Source organism: Oncorhynchus kisutch, linkage group LG28, assembly GCF_002021735.2.
Source record: "Oncorhynchus kisutch isolate 150728-3 linkage group LG28, Okis_V2, whole genome shotgun sequence".
Lineage (NCBI taxonomy): Eukaryota > Metazoa > Chordata > Actinopteri > Salmoniformes > Salmonidae > Oncorhynchus > Oncorhynchus kisutch.
This window is the reverse complement of record NC_034201.2, coordinates 2,182,580-2,203,875: the sequence shown is the minus strand read 5'-3', so window position 1 is coordinate 2,203,875 and position 21,296 is coordinate 2,182,580. Positions and strand designations below refer to the sequence as shown.

Sequence of the window (21,296 nt, the reverse complement as noted above, 5' to 3'; positions counted from 1 at the left end):
ATGGAATGTGAAAGCATCGGCAATACATTTCACGTTACATTATGATGAAAATATTTAATAAAGTGATTGGTCCAAGCTTGATCAATTTTTGTTCATATTGATGGCTATTAAACCAACTGAAGTTCTGTTCATTCCTCATATATATATTGTGTGTATATACTGTACAAAAATGAACACAAAGTGTTGGTTTCATGAGCTGAAATACAAGATCCCAGAAATGTTCCAAACTCACAAAAAGCTTATTTTGTGCACAAACTTGCTGACATCCCTGTTGGTGAGCATTTTATCCTTTGTCAACATAATCCACCCACCTGACAGGTGTGGCATATCAAGAAGCTGATTTGAACAGCATGATCATCGCTGCAACTCCCATACGAGAGAGACGAAGGTCGAGAGCCATGCGTCCTCCGTAACACGAACCGCCAAGCCGCACTGCTTCTTGACAAAGTGCTCGCTTAACCCAGAAGCCAGCCGTACCAATGTGTCCGAGGAAACACCGTACACCTAGTGACTCAGCGTGCATGCGCCCGGACTGCCCCAGGAGTCGCTAGAGCGCGATGGAGACAAGGACATCCCTGCTGGCCAAACCCTCCCCTAACCCGGACGATGCTGGGCCAATTGTGCGCTGCGTCTTGGGACCCGCGGGCCGGCTGCGGCACAGCCCGATATTGAACCCGGATATGTAGTGACGACGCCTTAGACTGCTGCGCCACTTGGGAGGCTCGGAAAATCTCATTCTGATTGGCTGGGCCTAGCTCCCCCATGGCTGCGCCCCTGCATCCATAGATGGGGCCTAATGAATTTAAATGGATTGATTTCCTTATGTGAACTGTAACTCAGCAAAATCTTTGAAAGAGTTGAATGTTGTGTTTATTTTTGTTCAATAGAGATACTAAATAGATACTAGAAACTTCATAGATACTAGATGTATCATCCATGGAGGCAATAGGAGGGCTCTTAATAGATATTTTGAGGTCACGGTTCCAGGATCAATGTTGCTGTACACCATAATCAGTGTGAGGGAAACAACCCTAAGCCTAAACCTGAGAATCTTCATTGAGTTAGTTTCTTAGGGGCAGTTCCTGCTCACCCTGGACTATGATGGGTGGAGGGTAGGCTCTTCTAACACGAGTTTGAGGTTCTAAGATTAGGTAGGGGGGGGGGTCTAGTCTACATCTGTGACATACTTCGGCGATGAGATGGTGATGAGGGTGCGTCCATCCAGTGGAGCAAACAGAGGATACAGCTTCTCCTTGAAGTTATCCGTGAATGTATAGATGTGTGCCCGGGTCTCCGCATTGTAGAAGGAGATTTGACCCTCTTCGTAGTCCAGGAAGATGCCCACCTTGCGGGGCAGCATCTCCATGGGCAAGGAGGTCTCGATCTTGGTGCAGGCGTAGAACTGCCTCGTGCTGCGCCACAGGGCCCAGTAGCCTTCTGCGGGGGTCATAGGGAAGCGACCGTGGCGTTTGGACGTGGCGGTGGTCAGACCGACCCTCCAGTATCCGTTGTTGGCCAGGGTAACCTCCCAGTAGTGACGTCCAGAGGACAGGCCCTCCCAGCCCAGGACACAGGGCCAGCAGTCATAGCGCTGTGTGCTGAAGGCCGCCTCTGTCGTGCAGTGAGCCTCCTGGACCTTCTTATGGTCGTCTGAGAGCAGCAGCCATGGGTGGTTGGTCATAGGGTCCAAGTTAATGTCAACTATGTAGGAGGACAACATGAGATGAGAGGTTTTAGTGTAGTTTCAGGGCAATAGAAGACCCACAATTGAAATGATTTGTGCAAACCTTTTTTTCTATTATCCTCTTATTTTGAAAGCACTGTGTCCACCTGTGTGGCTGTAATTGTAATTGTAATTTTTAAATCAAATCTGTCCATCTAAATACATTTTCATGTCACTCTACTGCAGGGTTTCGCAACTCCGGTCCTCGAGTACCTCCAACAGCACATATTTTTGTTGTAGCCACAGACAAAAACACCTGATTCAACTTGTCAAGGGCTTGATTATTAGTTGACAAGTAGAATCAGGTGTGCTTTTCCGGGGCCACAACAAAAATATGCATTGTTGGAAGTACCTGAGTTGGTAAAACACTGTACTGAATTATGAAATGCAGCAAATTAAGCATAATTACCCGAAGCACTGCAGATCCAGTTCCACACTGAGTTTGGGATGTACTTAGGTGTTTCTGTCAATTCAGAAGAAGAAGACGATAAGATACCTCAATAACATTCAAATATAAAAAATACATTTTCAAACATTCACAGCCAGAAAACAGAGATTTGGATGTTGGGGGGGGGGGCATACCTGTTTTCCAGGTGCGTTGTTTCGTAGCCAGCCATAGCTGGGGAATAATACCCTATAAGAGAAGCAAAGAGAAGGGTTGCGTCAGAATTAGGGGCAATGCCAGTGGATGTGGATGATCGAGAAAGAGAGCAGCGGCTAGAGGGCATGAATAGGAGTAATAAAGGAGGGCACTTTGATACAAATGGGCAGTTCTAGAGGGTAGTATTTCACTCCAAAACTGTTGACTCAACTGTCGGTAATAGAAAGGTCAGCATGAAGTATTGCTGATGATTTGTCTGATCTGATAACGATTTATATTGGCTGGCCTATAGCCCCTTTGATTAGGCGGCTTGCCTTATCACTGCTTGCGTATATGAACTTTATCTGGAGCTGTCCTCCCCTTTTGATTGACAAAATGTTATCCGAGGACAATATTCTAGGTGAATCGAAACCTAACTCAAATGGTGTGGTTTGCATCTGAAAAAGGTAAATAGTACCAATCATAGCTTGAAATAGTAAAGATATTTAATAAGACTGGATCCTACAAAGTTTGAGAGAAATGTGTGGGTGGCAGGGTTATGGTTAGGGTTGAACTAGCATGTGGACATTAAGCTAGGGTTTTGTTCCGGGTCAGGATTGAACATAGGGTTAGGGCTGAGTGCCTCACCGTGCTGCTGTCCTGTTCCTTCAGTAGAGACCAGGTGATAAACTCCAGGAAGGGGAGGAGAGTCACCAGCTTCTTCTTATTCAACTCCAGCTGTCTCAGCATCTGGGTCAGCTCATCCCTCATCAGACCACATCTCTGAATGGACACAAACAGTGCAAGGTTCATTAATTCATTTGTTCTTACTGAGACTGACTCTGACCCTAGATCAGGCAACCTCTACCTATACCAATGATATGTGTCAATCGGAAATGTTGGCTATGGCTGGCAAAAACACACACACCTCTGTGACACTCTGCAGCTCCTTAGCCCATTCCATGATCCTCTGCTCTGCCTGTGTGGAGGGTTCCGGATCCTCCCTGTTCTTCTCCAGGTCAATGAGGTCACCTCTCTCCTGTATCCAGGGACTCTGTGGGACAGAGTAAAACATATGAAGTATAGCCAATTATTGTGTTTGTGTCAGTGTCTCATATAAATTAAATAAATCATTGTTATGAGTAAGATTAATGGATGCTCAATTGATCATCCTGGTTTGATTTATTCACATCGTAGTAAAGTATAGGAGATCACCCTCCCCCCCTACTCTTTTTCTGTCATGTCCAAGTCAACCCCATCCATATTTTACAGTATGAATATGCAAGTAGCTCGAGATGAGAATATTGTTAGTAACCCACTCACTGTGTCCACTCTCTTCAACTCCTCTGCCCATTGGAGGATGAGTTTACGACACTGTTCCAGACTCTGTTCGCTCTGCTGGTCCACTCTGACATTCTTACTGCGCTGCAGAACAACACACAACAACAAGTTGACTTACACAGCACTGTAATTTACACTCAAATACTATTTGAGCGTTTCCTCTAGCCTGCCTAGAGTCTAGATGGGTGGTGTTTACAGTTGTGTGACTGTTCTATTGGTCCATTAAGTCAGGCACGCTCAATCAAGCACATATAAAGTATTTTAAATGATTTCAAATAGTATTTGAAGCAAGGTTTGCAAGACATTCTGTAATTTGCCCCAAAGCTTCTTCCCATTCATATGTCAGCCCACCATACCGACTCCTGTCCCAAATGAGCTGATGTAGCGTCTCCCCCACCAAGTTCTTTCATAAGAATTATACAGTTTTTTTAATCAACCACAGTGATCCATGGATTTATGGCATACAGTCTCCCTGAGCAACGTTTATGAAAGTCCCATAAAACAACCACAGTGAAGGCTCTATTTCCTTGTCAAGGGCCATTCTGGATTACGACTCAGGATAAAGGTTAAGATAAAGGGCGATCCATTTAATCAGTTGGTTTTGGGGGATTTTGTACTTCGACATCTCCTTGTCCCAGATCTCTTCGTAGTTTTTCATTAAGGGGACATATGACCTTCTATAATCTACATGCCGTACTGACATACAGTGCATACACTGTAGATAGAATATGATGCATAATATTTAGCTCAAATGATCAAATCCAAAACCAAGCACGGTTTCCTTTAGTGATTTCATTTAGTTTCTTCAAATGATGTGAAGTGAGTTACTATCCATAAGCAGACAAAGAAAGAACTCAACCAGGAAACCATAATGACAAATCCATAACCAGGAAATTCATTTTCTAACAGCATGAAATAAACTCCATTATTAAGCCATAAAAAACTAAGACATCAAGCTGAGTTGTCTCATTTTAGTCAGAACGGGACTCAATAGAATTTGAAAAGTACATTTAAAACAGAGATTAATTTACACTCTTTTTGCTTCATTTACTCAGTATATTTAAGCAATAAGGCCTGAGGAGGTGTGGTATATGGCCAATATATCACGGCTAAGGGCTGTTCTTATGCACAACCCAACATGGAGTGCCTGGATACAGCCCTTAGCTGTGGTATATTGGCCATATATCACAAACCCCAGAGGTACCTTATTGATGTTATAAACTGGTTACCAACGTAATTAGAGCAGTAAAAATAAATGTTTTGTCATACCCGTGGTATACTGTCTGATATACCACGGTTGTCAGCCAATCAACATTCATGGCTCGAACCATCCAGTTTATAAAAGGTGTTATACATACCAGTATACCGTGTGTATACCTAGGGGTAACTGATGATTTCAACTGTCAATCTACATTACCCTACAACAGAATGCCGGCTCCCATACAGTGTTTCAGTACTCCTACACATACGAATTAAGACCGATCAAGAAATATACAAATATCCATACAACAAAGGATTTGGGCCCAACTTGGGACCCAGTCCCTAAGTCTCATGCCTACCTAACCAAACCATATACAGTAAGGCCCAGCCCAGACAGATCTTCTGTCTCAGGCCTATCTTGCAGACCTTATACATTTAGTCTCAGGCCTACCTTGTAGACCCTAAATATTTAGTCTCAGGCCTACCTTGCAGACGACCTCCACCTGTTGTTTCCACTGTGTGATGAATCTAACACAGTCCTGCAGGCTACGCAGGTCCTTTAGGCCCTATCAGGAAAGAGATTGAAAAAAGAAAATCAAGCTGTCAATTCACTGTCTCTCACTTTCACTGCCATTATCCATATAATTTATTCTCAATCTCTCTCTCTTTCTCTCTCCCTCTCTCCCTCTGACTGTAATGTCCATCCTCTACCTTTTGTCTGGATGGTTTGCTGCTCAATTGTAGTTTAGGTGCCGAGTTGTGAGTCTGTAGGTCTTCTGGCAGTTCCCATCGTACCGCCCCGATCGAGCTGTTCTGCGTTGCACTCTCCTCGACATCGTCGAATTCTGACACACACGCACACAAAACCAAACTTTGTCAATTGATTACACACATTTTACATGGGTTAAAATGAAATCTGTCTGATAAGGAATTTTTTCTTATGTGCATATGCAGCTACTGGGGCTTACAGGCATGGTTACATATCATATAGAGGCCTCATAGGAAGTCTGTCACAATGCTGAATCAGCAATAGTAAACAACTTACTGATCTTCTTCTCTTTGAGAATACTCTTCTTGAGAATACTCATTTTTTGGATGTTTATAGAGCCACTTTAGTGCTTTTTTATGCTATTGGTGTAGAATCTGAAACAACATTCACATAGTAGGCCTTAGTACTCTCTTCAACACAAACATAGTTGCCTGCCTGATCAGTTTGGCAGTGCGTGTGCGAATTGGTATTTTCTTTTATCACTGAGCTATCAAATAATAGCACAAATCAATATGCAAACCTGTGGCAATTAAAGTCACATATCCTATCGATCAGTATAACTATCATCCATGCAAAAGGAAAAGGACATGCTATTGGTTATCATTGTGAAATAAAACAACTTTATTTTTTACATTTACTATAACTGTATGAAATGGTAATAATCACATGGACTCACCTCACAAAGAAAAAAATGTCACACAAGACTGATTGAAAGATAACCAAAACAAGTCCAACTTCATCGAGCATGTTTAGATTGACACTAATTAAACGGATAGGTAATCATAATAATTTATATAAGCAGTGCACATATATATAACTGATAAAAACCTCTTACCCTGTGAGGGTCCTGGCCTAGGAGCGAAAGAGACAGAGACTAGGTTGTGTTCCGTCTGCTACGGTGAGAGAGAGCTAAAATACCAAAAGCTTCTGGTACAGAGAGACTAAAGTCTCCCAGACAGAGAGTCACGCTGCTATCAGCTCGACCTTCGGTCTTTTTTATGGATTCCCAATCCCAGCAGATCGAGCCTTTATCAGATCAAAATCACGCACCATACCATACCTCTACCTGAATGTAGAGATGCACTTTTTTTTTACTGCATATGATTTAACATAACGACAGAGAAAGAAAGTCAATGAACTTTGTTAGACACTTCAAATCAAATCTACTAAATTAAAATACACCACAGATTTATGTACTCGATTTACATGCACTACCGGTCAAAAGTTTAGAACACCTACTCATTCAAGGGTTTTTCTTAATTTTTTACTATTTTATACATCATAGAATAATAGTGAAGACATCAAAACTATGAAATAACACAAATGGAATCATGTAGTAACCAAAAAATGCTAAACAAATCAAAATGTATTTGATATTTGAGATTCTTCAAATAGCCACCCTTTGCTTTGATGACAGCTCTGCATTCTCTTAACCAGCTTCATGAGTATACACAGACTAGCCTTAATTTGATAGGTGTCATGCTACAAAATAAAACTCATACTGTATGTCTCCAGAGGTTGTGTTTACTTGTCAAATCAAATCAAATCATATTAGTCACATGTGCAGAATACAACAGGTGTAGACCTTACAGTTAAATGCTTACTTATGAGCCCCTAACCAACAATGTAGTTAAAAACAATAGAAACAGATAAGAATAAGCAATAAAAGTAACAAGTCATTAAAGAGCAGCAGTAAAATAACAATTGCGAGACTGTATACAAGGGGGTACCAGTACAGAGTCAATGTGCGGAGGCACTGGTTTGTTGAGGTATTATGTACATGAAGGTAGAGTTATTAAAGTGACTATGCATAGATGATAACAACAAATCAAATCAAATGTATTTATATAGCCCTTCGTACATCAGCTGATATCTCAAAGTGCTGTACAGAAACCCAGCCTAAAACCCCAAACAGCAAGCAATGCAGGTGTTGAAGCACGTTGGCTAGGAACAACTCCCTAGAAAGGCCAAACCCTAGGAAGAAACTTAGAGAGGAACTATGAGCCAGACTATGAGGGGTGGCCAGTCCTCTTCTGGCTGTGCCGGGTGGAGATTATAACAGAACATGGCCAAGATGTTCAAATGTTCATAAATGACCAGCATGGTCAAATAATAGGTCTGGGACAGGTAGCACGTCCGGTGAACAGGTCAGGATTCCATAGCCGCAGGCAGAACAGTTGAAACTGGAGCAGCAGCACGGCCAGGTGGACTGGGGACAGCAAGGAGTCATCATGCCAGCTAGTCCTGAGAGAAAGAAAGAGAGAATTAGAGAGAGCATACTTAAATTCACACAGGCCCCCGGATAAGACAGGAGAAGTACTACAGATATAACAAACTGACCCTAGCCCCCGACACATAAACTACTGCAGCATAAATACTGGAGGCTGAGACGGGAGGGGTCAGGAGACACTGTGGCCCCATCCGATGATACCCCCGGACAGGGCCAAACAGGAAGGATATAACCCCACCCACTTTCCCAAAGCACAGCCCCCACACCACTAGAGGGATATCTTCAACCACCAACTTACCATCCTGAGACAAGGCCGAGTATAGCCCACAAAGATCTCCGCCACGGCACAACCCAAGGGGGGGGCACCAACCCAGACAGGAAGATCACATCAGTGACTCAACCCACTCAAGTGACGCACCCCTCCTAGGGACGGAATGAAAGAGCACCAGTAAGCCAGTGACTCAGCCCCTGTAATAGGGTTAGAGGCAGAATCCCAGTGGAAAGAGGGGAAACGGCCAGGCAGAGACAGCAAGGGCGGTTCGTTGCTACAGAGCCTTTCCGCTCACCTTCACACTCCTGGGCCAGACTACACTCAATCATATGACCCACTGAAGAGATTAGTCTTCAGTAAAGCCTCAAAAGTTGAGACCGAGTTTGCATCTCTCACCATTCCATAAAAATGGAGCTCTATAGGAGAAAGCCCTGCCTCCATCTGTTTGCTTAGAAATTCTAGGGACAATTAGGAGGCCTGCGTCTTGTGACCGTAGCGTACGTGTAGGTATGTACGGCAGGACCAAGTCAACAGAGAGTAGCAGCAGTGTAAAAGGGGGGGGGGGGCAATGCAAATAGTCTGGGTAGTCATTTGATTAGGAGTTCAGGAGTCTTATGGCTTGGGGGTAGAAGCTGTTCAGAAGCCTCTTGGACCTAGACTGTCACTCAGGTACCGCTTGCCGTGCGGTAGCAGAGAGAACAGTTTATGACTAGGGTGGCTGGAGTCTTTGACAATTTTTAGGGCCTTCCTCTGACTCACCCTGGAATAGAGGTCCTAGATGGTAGGAAGCTTGGCCCCAGTACTGGGCAGTTCGTATTACCCTCTGTAGTGCCTTGCGGTCAGAGGCCGAGCAGTTGCCATACTAGGCAGTGATGCAACCAGTGATGCTCTCGATGGTGTAGTCAACAATCATCTCCTTTGTCTTGATCACATTGAGGGAGAGGTTGTTGTCCTGGCACCACAAGGCCAGGTCTCTGACCTCCTCCTTATAGGCTGTCTCGTCGTTGTCAGTGATCAGGCCTACGACTGTTTTGTCATCGGCAAACTTAATGATGGTGTTGGAGTCGTGCCTGGCCGTGCAGTCATGACTGTAGTACAGGAGGGGAGTGAGCACGCACCCCTGAGGGGCCCTTGTGTTGAAGAATGCTCGCAGTACACATCCTGGTTATCCGTCTTACTCACATCGGCGTTATCACACTATCTTCCGGAAGAGCTGGTGCTCTCATGCATGCTTCAGTGTTATTTGTGTTATTTGCCTCGAAGCGAGCATAGAAGTAGTTTAGCCCATCTGGTAGGCTCAAGTCACCGGGCAGCTCTCGGCTGTGATTCCCTTTGTAGTCTGTAATGGTTTGCAAGCCCTGTCACATCCGACGAGCGTCAGAGCCGGTGTAGTACGATTCAATCTTAGTCCTGTATTGCCGCTTTGCCTGTTTGATGGTTCGTCGGAGGGCATAGCGGGACTTCTTATAAGCTTCCAGGTTAGAGTCCCGCTCCTTGAAAGCGGCAGCTCTAGCCTTTAGCTCAGTGCGGATGTTGCCTGTAATCCATGGCTTCTGGTTGGGGTATGTACGTACGGTCACTGTGGGGACGACGTCATCGATGCACTTATTGATGAAGCCAATGACTGATGTGGTGAACCAATGCCATCGGAGGAATGCCGGAACATATTTCAGTCTGTGCTAGCAAAACAGTTCTGTAGCTTAGCATCTGCTTAATCTGACCACTTTTTTATTTATCTAGTCACTGGTGCTTCCTGCTTTAATTTTTGCTTGTAAGCAGAAATCAGAAGGATATAATTATGGTCAGATTTGCCAAATGGAGGGTGAGGGAGAGCTTTGTATCTGTTTCTGTATGTGTAGTAAAGGTAATCCAGAGTTTCTTTCCTCTGGTTGCACATTTAACATGCTGATAGAAATTTGGTAAAACGGATTTAAGTTTCCCTACATTAAAGTCTCCGGCTACTAGGAGCGCCGCCTCTGTCTGGGTGAGCCTTTTCTTGTTTGCTCATGGCAGAATACAGCTCATTCAATGCTGTCTTAGTGCCAGCCTTTGACTGTGGTGGTATGTAAACAGCTACAAAAAATACAGATGAAAACTCTCTAGGTAGATAGTGTGGTCTACGTCTTATCATGAGATACTCTACCTCAGGTGAGCAATTGCTCGAGACTTCCTTAGATATCGTGCACCAGCTGTTATTTATAAAAATACATAGTCCGCCACCCCTTGTCTTACCAGACACCGCTGTTCTATCCTGCTGGTGCAGCGTATAACCAGCCAGCTGTATGTTGATAGTGTCATCGTTCAGCTACGACTCCGTGAATGTCCCGTTGGTAGTTTAATCTTCTGCGTAGGTCATCTATTTTATTGTCCAATGATTGCACATTTGCTAGCAGAATGGAACGAAGTGGGGGTTTATTCGTTCGCCTACGAATTCTTAGAAGGCAGCCCCTCCTCCGGCCCCTTTTTCTCCGCCTCACTTTTGCCTTCCAATAATAATAATACTCCCATCAAACTTTTTATTGTAAGGCACTCTTCACCTAAATACCATACTGGCCCTAACTTAACTTTGAGGGGCTAGTTAAGGACCATATCACCTCCACCTTACCAAACAACCTAGACCCACTACAATTTGCATACCGCCCCAATAGATCCGCCATTGCACTGCACACTGGCCTATCCCACCTGGACAATAGAAATACCTATGTAAGAATGCTGTTCATTGACTACAGCTCAGCCTTCAACGCAATAGTGCTCTCCAAGCTCATCACGAAGCTCAGGTCCCTGGGTCTAAACCCTTCCCTGTGCAACTGGGTCCTAGACTTCATGACGGGGCGACTCCAAGTGGTGAAAGTAGGCAACAACACCTACGCCACGGTGAGCCTCAGGGGTCCCACAGGGGTGTGTGCTCAGCCCCCTCCTTTGCTCCCTGTTCACCCATGACTGCGTAGCCACGCACATCTCCAACTCAATCATCAAGTTTTCTGATGACACAACAGTCGTGGGACTGATTACCAACAATGACGGGACAGCCTACATGGAGGGGGTGAGAGCCCAGGTGGAGTGGTGCCAGGAAAATAATCTCTCCCTCTACACTGATTGTGGACTGAAGGAGACAGCAGAGAGAGCACGCCCCCATCCACATCTACGGGCCGCAGTGGAGGCAGTCAAAAGCTCCAAGTTTCTTGGCATGCACATCACTGACGACCTGAAATGGTCCCTTCAAAAAAAAAATGTTTTTTTTATTGTCACATACACCGGATAGGTGCAGTGTTGTTTTACAGGGTCAGCAATAGTAGTACAGTGCCCCGGAGCAAAGTAGGTTTAAGTGCCTTGCTCAAGGGCACATCAAAATATTTTTCACCTTGTTGGTATTTGAATCAGCATCCTTTTGGTTACTGGCCCAACACTCTAACTGCTAGGCTACCAGCCTACAATGTGCTAGAAAAGGGTGCAACAGGGCTTCTTCAACCTCAAGAGGCTTAAGAAATTCGGCTTGGCTCCAAAGACCCTCACAAACTTCTATAGATGCACCATTGAGAGCTTCCTGTCGGGCTACCACCCGGTACTCTACCCTGCACCTTAGAGACTGCTTTGCCCTATATATATAGTCATTGAACACTGGTAACTTTAACAATGTTTACATACTTTTTGACCCACTTTATGTGTATATACTGTATTCTAGTCATGGCTCATCCTATATAACTACTGTTGTACACACCTTTTCTATTCAGATACTGTCCATACTGTCTATACACACCATTATATATATATATATACAGTGCCTTGCGAAAGTATTCGGCCCCCTTGAACTTTGCGACCTTTTGCCACATTTCAGGCTTCAAACATAAAGATATAAAACTGTATTTTTTTGTGAAGAATCAACAACAAGTGGGACACAATCATGAAGTGGAACGACATTTATTGGATATTTCAAACTTTTTTAACAAATCAAAAACTGAAAAATTGGGCGTGCTAAATTATTCAGCCCCCTTAAGTTAATACTTTGTAGCGCCACCTTTTGCTGCGATTACAGCTGTAAGTCGCTTGGGGTATGTCTCTATCAGTTTTGCACATCGAGAGACTGAAATTTTTTCCCATTCCTCCTTGCAAAACAGCTCGAGCTCAGTGAGGTTGGATGGAGAGCATTTGTGAACAGCAGTTTTCAGTTCTTTCCACAGATTCTCGATTGGATTCAGGTCTGGACTTTGACTTGGCCATTCTAACACCTGGATATGTTTATTTTTGAACCATTCCATTGTAGATTTTGCTTTATGTTTTGGATCATTGTCTTGTTTGAAGACAAATCTCCGTCCCAGTCTCAGGTCTTTTGCAGACTCCATCAGGTTTTCTTCCAGAATGGTCCTGTATTTGGCTCCATCCATCTTCCCATCAATTTGAACCATCTTCCCTGTCCCTGCTGAAGAAAAGCAGGCCCAAACCATGATGCTGCCACCACCATGTTTGACAGTGGGGATAGTGTGTTCAGGGTGATGAGCTGTGTTGCTTTTACGTCAAACATAACGTTTTGCATTGTTGCCAAAAAGTTCAATTTTGGTTTCATCTGACCAGAGCACCTTCTTCCACATGTTTGGTGTGTCTCCCAGGTGGCTTGTGGCAAACTTTAAACGACACTTTTTATGGATATCTTTAAGAAATGGCTTTCTTCTTGCCACTCTTCCATAAAGGCCAGATTTGTGCAATAGACGACTGATTGTTGTCCTATGGACAGAGTCTCCCACCTCAGCTGTAGATCTCTGCAGTTCATCCAGAGTGATCATGGGCCTCTTGGCTGCATCTCTGATCAGTCTTCTCCTTGTATGAGCTGAAAGTTTAGAGGGACGGCCAGGTCTTGGTAGATTTGCAGTGGTCTGATACTCCTTCCATTTCAATATTATCGCTTGCACAGTGCTCTTTGGGATGTTTAAAGCTTGGGAAATCATTTTGTATCCAAATCCGGCTTTTAAACTTCTTCACAACAGTATCTCGGACCTGCCTGGTGTGTTCCTTGTTCTTCATGATGCTCTCTGCGCTTTTAACGGACCTCTGAGACTATCACAGTGCAGGTGCATTTATACGGAGACTGTGGATTGTATTTATCATCATTAGTCATTTAGGTCAACATTGGATCATTCAGAGATCCTCACTGAACTTCTGGAGAGAGTTTGCTGCACTGAAAGTAAAGGGGCTGAATAATTTTGCACGCCCAATTTTTCTGTTTTTGATTTGTTATAAAAGTTTGAAATATCCAATAAATGTCGTTCCACTTCATGATTGTGTCCCACTTGTTGTTGATTCTTCACAAAAAATACAGTTTTATATCTTTATGTTTAAAGCCTGAAATGTGGCAAAAGGTCGCAAAGTTCAAGGGGGCCGAATACTTTCGCAAGGCACTGTATATACACTGAACAAAAATATAAATGCAACATGTAAAGTGTTTCTCCCATGTTTCATGAGCTGAAATAAAAAGATCCCAGAAATGTTCCACATGCACAAAAGCGTATTTCTCTCAAATGTTGTGCAAAAATGTGTTTACATCCCTGTTAGTGAACATTTCTCCGTTGTCAAGATAATCCATCCATCTGACAGGTGTGGCATATCAAGAAGCTGATTAAACCATATGATCATTACACAGGTGCACCTTGTGCTGGGGACAATAAAAGGACGCTCTAAAATGTAACATTTTGTCACACAATACAATGCTACAGATGTCTCAAGTTGAGGGAGTATGCAATTGCCATGCTGACTGCAGGAATGTCTACCAGAGCTGTTACCAGAGAATTGAAAGTAAATTTCTCGACCAATGTCGTTTTAGAGAATTTGGCAGTATGTTCAACCGTCCTCACAACCACAGACCACGTGTATGGTGTCGTGTGGGCGAGCGGTTTGCTGACGTCAACGTTGTGAACAGAGTGCCCAATGGTGACGTTGGGGTTATGGTATGGGCAGGCATAAACTACGGACAACGAACACAATTGCATTTTATCAATGGAAATTTTAATGCACAGAGGTAGCGTGACGAGATCCTGAGGCCCATTGTCGTGCCATTTATCTGCTGCCATCTCATGTTGTTTCAGAATAATAATGCGCAACCCCATGTCACAAGGATCTGTACACAATTCCTGGAAGCTGCAATTGTACCAGTTCTTCCATGGCCTGCATACTCACCAGACATGTCACCCATTGAGTATGTTTGGGATGCTCTGGATGGACGTGTTTCAGTTCCCGCCAATATTCTGAAACTTTGCACAGCCATTACAGAGGTTTAGGAACACATTCCACAAGCCACAATCAACAGCTTAATCAACTCTATGCAAAGTGTGTCGTACTGCATTAGGCAAATGGTGGTCACACCAGATACTGACTGGTTATCTGATCCACGCCCCTACTTTTTTTTAAGGTATCTGTGACCAACAGATGCACATCTGTATTCCCAGTCATGGGAAATCCATAGATTAGGGCCTAATGAATGTCTTTCAATTCACAACAAAATGTGTAAAAAGTCTCGGGGTGTGACTACTTTCTGAAGGCAATGTATACTGAACAAAAATATAAATGCAACATTGTATTAACTGTAACTCGAAAGACTTTGAAATTGTTGCTTGTTGCGTCTAATATTTTTGTTCATCATTTTATTCCTTACATGTTGCCTTCAGAAAGTATTCGCAGCCATTGACTGTTACACATTTTGTTGTGCTACAGCCTGTATTTAAAATGTTACAGTTATCTGTAAGGACCAGGGAGGTTTTACAATGCCTTGCAAAGATGCATACAAAAAGCAGACATTTATAAGAATATTTTGAAGATAAATACACAATGCAAAGGATGAGAGGACTAAAAACTAGAGTACTAATGGTCAATAGCGAATTGTAAATAGGAGTTGGGTTTCAGTTCAACATCTGTACAGAATCTGTGGAATGTCACTCCTGAACTCAGAGCGACGTGTGCTACATGTGCCACGCTGTCATTGGTCTGTACATTGAGTCAGGGGCAGGATACTTGTTATTTGGCCATCGACCAAGTTGTACTGCAAGGACTTCTGATTGGTCAACCCCAGGCTCGGGTGGGAAAAAGCTGAGGGCAGGGGAGACTGAACATCTGAACATCTACCTCCCAGCATAACATCTTGATTTGTCCTCTCTGAATAAATCTATTTTTCTCCCCCTGATTTGCTTTGGAGTTTGTGTTATTGAAGAAAAACATAAATTTCTAACACATTGAATATCTCTTTGAGCATGGTGAAGTTATTAATTACACTTTGGATGGTGTATCAATACACCCAGTCACTGCAAAGACACAGGCATCCTTCCTAACTCAGTTGCCGGAGAGGTAGGAAACCATTGAGGGATTTCACCATGAGGCCAATGGTGACTTTAATGGCTGTGATAGGAGAAAACTGAGGATGGATCAACATTATAGTTACTCCACAATTCTAACCTAATTGACAGAGTGAAAAGAAAGAAACCTGTACAGGAAAAAAATGTATCCCGTTTACAACAAGGCACTACTGTAATAATGCAAAAAATGTATCCCGTTTACAACAAGGCACTACTGTAATAATGCAAAAAATGTATCCCGTTTACAACAAGGCACTACTGTAATAATGCAAAAAATGTATCCCGTTTACAACAAGGCACTACTGTAATAATGCAAAAAATGTATCCCGTTTACAACAAGGCACTACTGTAATAATGCAAAAAATGTATCCCGTTTACAACAAGGCACTACTGTAATAATGCAAAAAATGTATCCCGTTTACAACAAGGCACTACTGTAATAATGCAAAAAATGTATCCCGTTTACAACAAGGCACTACTGTAATAATGCAAAAAATGTATCCCGTTTACAACAAGGCACTACTGTAATAATGCAAAAAATGTATCCCGTTTACAACAAGGCACTACTGTAATAATGCAAAAAATGTGGCAAAGCAAATCCCTTTTTTTCCCTTAATACAAAGTGTTATCTTTGGGGCTAATCCACTGAATACCACTCTATATTTTCAAGCATAGTGGTGGCTGCATCATGTTATGGGTATGCTTGTAATTGTTAAGTACTGGGGAGTATTTTTGGATCTAACATTTACGGAATGGAGCTAAGCACAGGCAAAATCCTTGAGGAAAACATGGTTCAGTCTGCTCTCCACCAGACACTGGGAAATGAATTCACCTTTCAGCAGGACCAAGAACACAAGGCCAAATCTACACTGGTATTTCTTACCAAGAAAGCAGTGAGTGGCCAAGTTATAGTTTTGATTTAAATCTGCTTGAAAATCTATGGAAAGACCTGAAGATGATTGTCTAGCAATGATCAACAACCAATTTTCCAGGTGTGGAAAGCTCTTAGAGACGTACCCAGAAAGACTCACAGCTGTAATCGCCAAATGTGAATCTAACATGTATTAACTCAGGAGGTTGAATACTTTATTTTGTGTTTCATTTTCATAAATGTTTTACAAATGTTTTAATTTTTCTTCCACTTTCACATTACAGAGTATTTTGTATAGATCATTGATAGAAAATATAATCAATTTTATCTCACTTTGTAACATTCCGGACTAGGATATTTCTTAATTTCTATTTATTTTTTACTTTTGGGATTATTTGCGTATTGTTTTGTATTGCTAGGTAATTATTACTGCACTGTTAGAGCTAGAAACACAAGCATTTCGCTGCACCTGCGATAACATCTTCATATCTGTGAACACGACCAATAAACGTTCATTTGATTTGGCTTTCTGTTGTAGCTACAGGTAACTGCCTGGAAACACTTGAGTAAATAAGGGATACAAAGTATATTGAAAGCAGGTGCTTCCACACCATTTGTGGTTCCTGAGTTAATTAAGCAATTAACATCCCATCATGCTTAGGCTACCACGGCTAGAAGAACAGATCTCAGTGACTGAAAGAAGGGTCTCAAAGGTGCATAGGGGGTTTAAAGGGGGTAGGTGGGCGTGTGTGTGTCTCAGTCACCAGATCTCAACCTAATTGAACACTTCGGTGGATTCTGGAGCGACACCTGAGACACTGTTCTGGTGGTTCGTGGTGGCCCAACGCCCTATTAAGACACTTGTTGGTGTTTCCTTTATTTTGGCAGTTGCCTGTACATACATAAACTAAATACCCTAAAACCTCAGATTATGGTTATTTATTATTATTTCATGAGAATCACCAGTAGCCAAATACAATCAAAGTAGTTCTCCACTGGTTGTGGATTGCAATTAGCTCTATTTTCTTTGACCCCCTAGATTTTTGGTGGTTGTATTTACTACTATACACTGTATAAACTAGAAAGCCCTGGGCAAAAGGACACAGCCAGAGACTGTCTCAGTCAGCTTGACATAGCCTATTGACAGTTATATAACAAGCTTCCCAGACTGTAGTCTGTTGAGGATAGGATACCTGCAATGGGGCATTAATGACTGCAGGCAGGGCAGGGCACTATACCAAGGCCACACTGCTGATTTTAGACCTACTGGAGGAGTGCCAGGTTGACAGGCCATGCAAGGACACAGGTTTAAAACCACAATGTGCATCTCTGGCCACTAGAGTGCAGTGTTAGTCTTTACATATGAAAGCAGTGAATGGCATACTGAAACAAAGGAATAGTTACTCTGTCGACAGACATAACAGTCATTTTAGTTGGACTTCTGGTCTACAGACAGATATGCAATGTATCTCTCTAAAATCTGCCCTGAGAGTGTAACCATGTGATAGTTTTGATTGATTGACTGTAAGTATTGACCTTAAGACACTGAGCCGGAAAATCGCTGTCTGCTTGATGCTTCAATTAACATGTGTGTTTAAATTGTGAAGGCATGTTGTATGTACATATAGGTATTTCCATCCATTCTAAAAATGATCCCAGCAGAATCTGCACTTTAGGAAGTGTGAGAACACCATTACTGCAGAGGAGGGTGGATTTGATATGAGCTATGCTGTCAGCTGTATTGTATTACAATAGATGAGTGGATGAAGCCAAAATACATTTCCCTTCACGAATAAGTGAAAATCACAAGATTTACCATCTAAACAACCATTTTGATCCCCTTAGGATATTGCAATGCATGAGTGTAATCCAATTAATGAATGTCTACATTGTGTCCTTTCAAATACACTTGATTTTTTTCCCAATAAAAGTCCATAAAAACAGTAGAGAAGAATTTGCACCCGTTTCAAAAACTCTTGGCTCATGCTGTGTCAGTCTGGTGCTATTGTCATGAAAGGTTATGGGGGTTTAGTTGTGGGAACATGACTCACAAGTTCGGCCCATTTTGGCTCTGTGTTTGGGTTGGGGAGATGGGCAAGGGAAATGCTCTATAAATGGAAATCTGCATCCCAAAGTGGGCTGGAGCCAGCAGCTGCCGGCTGACATGGTGTGCTGTGACAAATGGCACACTATTCCCTATAGTGCACTACTTTTGACAAGGGCTTATAGGGCTCGTGTTCAAAGTAGTGCACTATATAAGGAATAGGGTGCCATTTGGGATGCAGCCAGCGTGCTGTGACAGCCAGCGTTGCTGTGACAGCGCTCTGCACTTTCTGCCTGAGTGAGATTGTTCTAGTTATTCATAGAACGGACAGAAATCACGAGATGATAGCCACCTACGGAGCGGGCCAGGGTTTCATGTGTTCTTGTGTTGGTCTGGTCACTCTTACTACTCTGTAAAACAGTGTTGGTGTCAATTCCTTGTCAATTCAGGAAGTAAACTGGAATTCCAATTTCAATTCCGATCTTCCTCAATGCTTCTCTGAGACATTTGTACAAATTCTAATTGGAATTTCACTTTACTTCCTGAATTGAGCCCAACTCTGCTGCATTTAAAAAAAATCCATATCAAGAGCGAGCCATCCCAAATGATTAGATGTGGATGAAGGAGATGGGGCCGGGCTTAGAGGAGGGGACCTCATGTCAGTGTGCTGTCATTGCACAGACATGTGTGAGGTTCATCTTGGATTCCCCTTGGGTAACCAACAGCTCCCTTCCTCCACATCCATCACCCTATTTAGCCACTTTCACTCTAAAATATTTCAAATGTATTCAATATGGCAAATATGCTTGAAACTTGCGATCACAGAAAGGATGTTGAATGACATTGGACTTGCCCTTGGTTGGACGACTTTCATTTCAAAAGTCCAGTTTCCCTAAAGTATCTGTTCTGTGTAGTCCCTGACTACACACACAGTATATTCTCAGTTCTGCTTAGGACAGATACTGATGACATACGGGGAAACCTGATTGCTCAATGGATCTGTGCTCAAGTTTGTAGGCCAGCACAAAAGCCAGTGTTGTGCCGAAAATGTCCCCCCTGCCAGAACCCCCCCCCCCCCCCCCCCCCCCGCGCGCGCGCTTTGTGTGAACGCGCACACACTCAGTTCTTCATTGTTGCGACTTGCTTGCTAGTTAAGAATTATGCTCTTCACTCCGTTGTCAGTTAGAAAGCATTTTTTATTTGTGTCCTTCAAGGCAGTTGTCAATGATCACGTTAGCCTGCGTTTCATTAGATTTTTTTTTATGGCGTTTTGATCGTGGGGGAGGCACTAGTAATGTCTGCAGTTTTTAATCTGGCTATTAATCTGGCTATTTGTTTCAGGTGCGACAAAATTAGCGACAAAATTAAGGAAATTAGAAGGCAGGGAGGATTTTGGCAAGCCCCCGGTTCTAATTTCCTTAATTTTGTGGCTAGAGTCAAATAGTTTCTGTGGCACTACTTGTCAACATGAGCTACCAAAATGATTATGAAGTGTGCCAGGCCTTGCAGTACCAAAATAGAAGTGGGAGGGAAGAAGAATTTCGGCAGGCAAGAAAATCCCCCCCCCCTAATTTTCTTAATTTTGTCACAAGAGTCAAATACTTTCTGTGGCACACGTCAGTCAAATACTTTCTATAGAACAGACTTCACATCAGGATAGGCAACCGAAATGAATAATTAATGTCTGTGTGTTGTATTAAACATAGAGGAGGGAGTCAAATGTGGGTAAGCAATAAACATTTCAGAACAACTACTAGTCGAATTAGACATGGGAGAGATTACGAATTTTGGCAATGTGATTTATTTATAGACTAATACACTTGAAACAAATAGCCAAACCGAAAACTGCAGACATTACTTGTGCCTCCCCCGCGATCAAACCGCCATAAAATAATTATGAAACGCAGCCTGTGATCATTGACAGCTACCTTTCAAGACACAAATAAAGAGCCTATTCCGCGCCTTCAAAGTTTCCTGCACCAGAAAGCTGTTTTTTATATCCACTGGATATATGGGATCATCAGATCATGAGATGTTGCTCTTTCACACCGAGGCTTGGGGATTATCGAGGCCGGGAGAGTTGGAACGAATGAGGAACTTAGCAACTATCATTTAGTTGGACGTTTTCAAAGATGAAAATAAAACCTAATATAACTCAAACGGAAAGCATTTGCATTTTTGCGCAGTCCAGGCAGTGCTGAGAGGGATAGTTTGGCCTGCTATTTGTTCTGGTTCTGGTTCAATCGATGTTAAAAAACAGACTTTGTTGACAAAATGAGTGGTGTACGTGGTGAGTTAAGACGGTCACAAATAAGACATTGCCAAATGGACACTTTCCAACATAATCATGATTTCTGGAGATGTACCATATCTGCGCCACATCCCTCTCCCCTTCTTCTTAATACAGCATTTTAAATATATCAATACACACATTATCTTCACACATATTGTAGAAGCTTTTCACTGACAGCCGCAACTCAGTCATCTAGACCTACTGCTACTCGCACTACCCAAATTGCGGACTTCCCAAACACACTTGTGATTTGAAACCATCCACAGCTATTTTTTGTTAAAAAAAAAACTCTGTGGCTAAGTCGTGCTCCGTAATGAAAGTGTTTTTAATTATTTTATTTAGAAAGGAGTTATATAATTTTGGCAACAAATCTATTTACTTTAACGTCCTAACAGTGCACTGCGCATCCGCCAACTTTCCTTTTCAATTCGCAAGAGGCTGAAACCAGAGATCTGTATATGACGAGGATATGCTCATGTCTCCGCCCTGACAATGGGCTTGGGTCCGCATATTATTCACATAGAAATACTGGACAGATTTTGGCGAGAGTGAACCCTCTCGCTTCGCCTCTTCCTCTCTGTTGAAACTATATCACCGGAGAAAGCATCCGAGCGAAGAGCGAGCGAAACTAGGGGCAGAA

At 42.8% G+C, this 21,296-nt stretch overlaps 1 protein-coding gene across 1 annotated transcript; it reads right to left on the bottom strand.

Annotated features, from left to right (window-relative positions):
- Positions 1-528: 528 nt before the first annotated feature.
- LOC109873480 (E3 ubiquitin-protein ligase TRIM39) lies at positions 529-6,578 on the bottom strand. The gene is made up of 10 exons (XM_020465139.2): positions 6,449-6,578; positions 5,890-5,987; positions 5,556-5,689; positions 5,330-5,410; positions 3,627-3,728; positions 3,232-3,357; positions 2,952-3,086; positions 2,306-2,357; positions 2,133-2,186; positions 529-1,701 (listed from the first exon to the last, which is right to left on the bottom strand). Exons 2-10 carry the CDS (start codon positions 5,930-5,932, stop codon positions 1,166-1,168), a joined length of 1,263 nt encoding a protein of 420 aa, XP_020320728.1. The 5' UTR covers positions 5,933-5,987; positions 6,449-6,578; the 3' UTR covers positions 529-1,165.
- Positions 6,579-21,296: the final 14,718 nt, after the last annotated feature.